The sequence below is a fragment of the Galeopterus variegatus genome, unplaced genomic scaffold, assembly GCF_000696425.1.
Source record: "Galeopterus variegatus unplaced genomic scaffold, G_variegatus-3.0.2 Scaffold2068, whole genome shotgun sequence".
NCBI classification, from domain to species: Eukaryota; Metazoa; Chordata; class Mammalia; order Dermoptera; family Cynocephalidae; genus Galeopterus; species Galeopterus variegatus.
Window position 1 is genome coordinate 145,382 of NW_007728179.1, and position 4,610 is coordinate 149,991.

Below are 4,610 nucleotides of genomic sequence, written 5' to 3' on the forward strand. Positions count from 1 at the left end.
AAAAAAAAAAAAAAAAAAAAAAAAAAAAAACATTTAACAGTTCTCAGTAATTATATTGGTGGCAGTAGTAGCATTATTATTATTATAGTAATAATAATAGTAGTAGTTATTCTAAGACTGTAATGTGAGGTAATGTAAATGAGTAATTATGAAATATTCTATCCTCCATCTTTGAAAACTAGGACTTACACTGTGAAGGAATACAGATGTAATTAAAAAGAGTTTAGCTGAAATAAAAAGAAAAGAAAGAAAAACCCCATAGTCCTGAATATGAACTCATGAGAAATTTATTTGAAAGTAAATCCACACACCTATCTTTGCTCTATCCACTGAAAAGGCTTAGAAACAGGGACCAGCCCAGTAGCAATTAGTATACCTAGTAACCCAGATTGTAATATTGAAATACCATTACTATTAAAAGAAGTCAGGATATCTTAGAGAAATAGCTAATTCCGAGTCCGGGTCAAGAAATGTACGATATGAGCTTGGAACATCTTGTCATAAAAGATAGGGAAGAAGCTTTCAAAGACTACTAGGGTCGTTATCAGGACTCAGGAGCCAGTTCGAAGATGTTCCCACCGGACAATTTGGCTTCAAAAAGGATAATTGGCAGTAACAACAAATACATCTAGCACCCATATCTTGGTTTCCAATACCATCCTCCAGTAAAGGAACCAGGGCTCCTTGGAGAAATGGCTGATTCTAGGGCTGGGGCAGAGAATGTACAACATGAGCCTGGAGCATTTTGTAGTACTAGAAAATAAAGAACAACGCAAAAAACAAAACAGTTAGGGTGTTAAAAGGACACAAGAGCCAGCTGAAAGAACTCTCACTGGACAAAACTGGAAGAATCTGAGCAGGAAAGCAAATAATAGTATTGGATTATAACACAAGGAATAGAATAAATAAATACCCATGAGTTCATAGTGATAGAAATAAATGATTGAATAAATGAATGAGAGAGAAGAGACAAATCTCCCTTACAGAAAAATTTCACGTATTTTATGTAAATATTCCTCGTTCAAGGAGGGTGGAGCATTATTCCTCACCCCGTAAGTGTGGGCTACGTTGAGTGACTTGTTTCCAAAGACTCCAGTGTGGAAGGAGTGGGGAGGAGTAACTCTACACTTGGGAACCCTACAAACACTACCTTGGTCAGGTGATAAAGGTTATCATCAGTGATAAGTCAGGTTGACAGCATGTACCCTTGATATGATGTGATGAGAAGGGCACTTCACTTCTGTGGTATTTTCCAAAACCTATAACCCTAGTCTAAATATGAGAAAAACAGGCAACCCCAAATTGAGGGACATTCTGCAAAATGCTTCAGTGCAAGTACTCCTCAGAACTGTTCAGGTCATCAAAAACAAGTCTGAGAAGCAGTCACAGCCCAGAGGAGACTTAAGGAGACAGACAATTAAATGTAGTGTGGTATTCTAGATGGAATCCTGGAACCAAAAAGGGACATTAGATAAAACCTAAGAAAATCCAAATGAAGTATGGACTTTAGTTGCTAATAATGTATCAGTATTGGTTCATTAGTTGTGACACAAACCATAGTAATGTAAGATACTAGCAGTAAGGGAAAGTAGATGCGGGTATGTGGAAACTCTTTGTACTATCTTCCTCAAATTTTTCTCTATATCTAAAACTTATGAAATTAAAAAGTTTATTCAAACACTTTTTATAAATCATTGCAATTTGTTGAAATCTGTCAAATATGCTTAAATCCTTGAGTTTATGATTATTTTTTAAGACATAAACAAATTGTTCAACTTAAGAGGATGATAGGGAACCCATTTATTATCTTGAGTGGTAAACAAAGGGAAACAATCAAGTATTTATCTCATCTTTCCTACTGGGTAATTAAGTAGTAAGGGGAATCCTCTCTTTATAAAAGTATTCCAGTTAATAGGAAAGAAATATTAAAATTAAGAGCATCACCTTTTTGAAACCTCAGTAAATTAATCTAGGCATTGAGCATCAACAGCTACTAACATCTCAACAAATGAGACAGATACTATATGCCAACTGAGGAAAGAAGACAGCGCCACCCATACTCATGCTGAAGGGATCAAATCTTAGTCAGATCAAGCCTCTGTATCCAGTGGCCAGTCTGCAGGAAATATAGAACATGTTAGACTGCATCATGAGTATGCAGTCAGCGAAGTCCAGGCTTTGAGAAATTCTGCAGGTCAAATGCCCCAGCTTCTTCAGTAGATAATTTACAAGGTAAGAAAAGGATGGAGGGGGAACCTGTAGATTAAAAAAGATATCAAAATATTTTTTAAATAGGCAAGACTAACCTCTAAAACATTATGCTGAGTCAGACACAAAGACCGTATATCGCATGATTCCATTTATGTGAAATGTCTGGATACAGGCAAATCTATAGAGACAGAAAGTAGATTAGTCGTTCCAGGGGTTAGGGGGTGGGAAGGAGCAGGAATTAACTGTAAATGGGCACAAGGGATCTTTCTGGGGTGATAGAATTTTTTAAATTGGATTGTGATGGTTGCGTAACTCTGTACTAAAAATCTGAGTAAAAAATGAATGTATGAATGGACTTTGGTGTCTGGGATGCACACTTGGGTGATAAAGCTATAATAAAGAAATGTATGCAGTTATTACTATAAAAAGCAGTAGGGTGGTTACTTTTCGGGGGGGTGTGATTTGTTTGATACACGTGGAGAGGCTTTGGGAATGGGTACAGAAGATCTATTTCTTGACCCGAATGGAGGCTATAAGGCCTCCCTATAAAAACGTGTGTGTGTGTGTTTGTGTGGTTTCTAATATATTTTATTTTACAATAAAGGGGTAAGAAAGAAAAGAACACCTGAGCTGTTAGAAGAGATCAGATTACCATGTATTTCATTCTTTATCATAGTAATGAGAATATTTCTCATGGGCAAACTCAAGGTAACCAGGAAAATGCTGCTTTGCCTCACAAAGGAAAAAAACAATGCAAAATAGAGATGTAGCAGTTGGTCTAATTTCTTTTGAGTGTACACTGTATGATAAGTGCCATTTGGACCTCAGAATCTGTCCCAAGCACATGCAAAATAACACATAGTCATTCTTTTCTGGTAGGTCCAACTGCCCCATGATTTTCAATTTTACACACACACACACACACAAAATTATATAACTCTAATAAAGGTAATAGATGGAGGAGGAAAAGTCACCTGTAATCCCACCTCTTTGGCAATTCACAAATCATAAAATCAATATTTTTTTACTCCAGTGTTTTTGGATTACTGAGGTTTTTTGGTGGTGGTAGTGGTGGTTTTGTTTTGGGGGTGGGGTGATGGTGGCCATTCTAGCAAGAATTCTTTCCCAAAGTAGAATTCATTCTGAGGGGCACCTTTTATGTTTTTGCCTTCTCGTGGAAACCACTTAGAGCATCCTTTCTTTTTTTTTTTTTTTTTTTTAAAGATGACCGGTAAGGGGATCATAACCCTTGACTTGGTGTTGTCAGCACCATGCTCAGCCAGTGAGCGAACCGGCCATCCCTATATGGGATCCGAACCCGCGGCCTTGGTGTTATCAGCACCGCACTCTCCCGAGTGAGCCACCGGGCCGGCCCAGAGCATCCTTTCTTACTGTTACTTGGCACGTGCTATATTAAGTAATGTAAGTATTCTCCCCACTTTGACTGGGCCCAGGGTGGACAGTTAGCTATATTCCTAGTTTCATTGTATGCCGTTGTGTTCAGAGTGGAGCAAAGGCCCCTGATATTGCTTATTAACATTCCTTCAATTTCTCACCCCTTCTCTTTCTCATTTTTCTACTTTAACAGAATTAAAAAGAGCAGCCCAGGAAGATCAAGAACAAAAGGAGGAAGAGGACGATGAGCAAACACTTCACAGAGCACGGGAGTGGGACGACTGGAAGGACACTCATCCTAGGGGCTATGGCAACCGACAGAACATGGGGTAATCTCCCCACAGCACGACAAGACTACGGGTCGCACATCTTCCCCACCAAGGAAAACTATGCAGTCTTCCCCTCCCGAGGCTCCTGCTTCAGCTGTGTACAACGAAAGCCGAAATGCTGAGTCTTGCTTTGCGTTCAATAAAGTGGCAAGTGATTAACTGTGTATTTGTACCCTAAAGAACTAGCAATCTTGTTTTGGCATTATCTTCCTAATCATGGTGTATTCTGATTTCTTGAATGGAAAGAAAAGAGCACTGAGAAATGGCTCTGTATAATCAATGGCTGTATGAATTCTCTTTAAAAAATAATAAAGTCCCTTCCATTAAAGAGCTGTGCAGAAATATGGGTATGAGTTTTTTTTGAGGGGAGTGCAAAGGGGGTTCAGCTGTGGGTTTCCAGGCTTATGGGGAGATCCTTGTCATCTCCTTTGGATCTGGGTAGTGAATTGCCCAGCATCAGAGCTGCGCTGACTTTCTCCTTCCTACTCAGCACAGGTGGGAAGCCTCATAAGCAACAACACCCCACACTGTGAAATAACCCAGCACTCTACAAAGGGACAGCACAAAAGCCAGGACTTCCCTGCCACACAGCAGTGTTTTCAGAAATTAAGAGCTGTAGGTAAATGGAACATAAAGGGTTAGAGTCCGTTTCCTGCTTCTATCTACCTAGCCCTC

The 4,610-nt window shown here is 39.2% G+C and overlaps 1 protein-coding gene across 2 annotated transcripts in view; it reads left to right on the plus strand.

The window, feature by feature from the left end:
* Window positions 1-4,277, plus strand: part of IGBP1 (immunoglobulin (CD79A) binding protein 1) — a 24,518-nt gene extending 20,241 nt beyond the window's left edge. For both annotated transcript variants that reach the window (XM_008580333.1, XM_008580334.1), the window contains one exon: window positions 3,800-4,277. In XM_008580333.1, coding sequence (XP_008578555.1) covers window positions 3,800-3,939 — 140 coding nt within the window. In that variant the 3' untranslated portion in view covers window positions 3,940-4,277. The remainder of the gene's footprint in view (window positions 1-3,799) is intronic.
* Window positions 4,278-4,610: the final 333 nt, after the last annotated feature.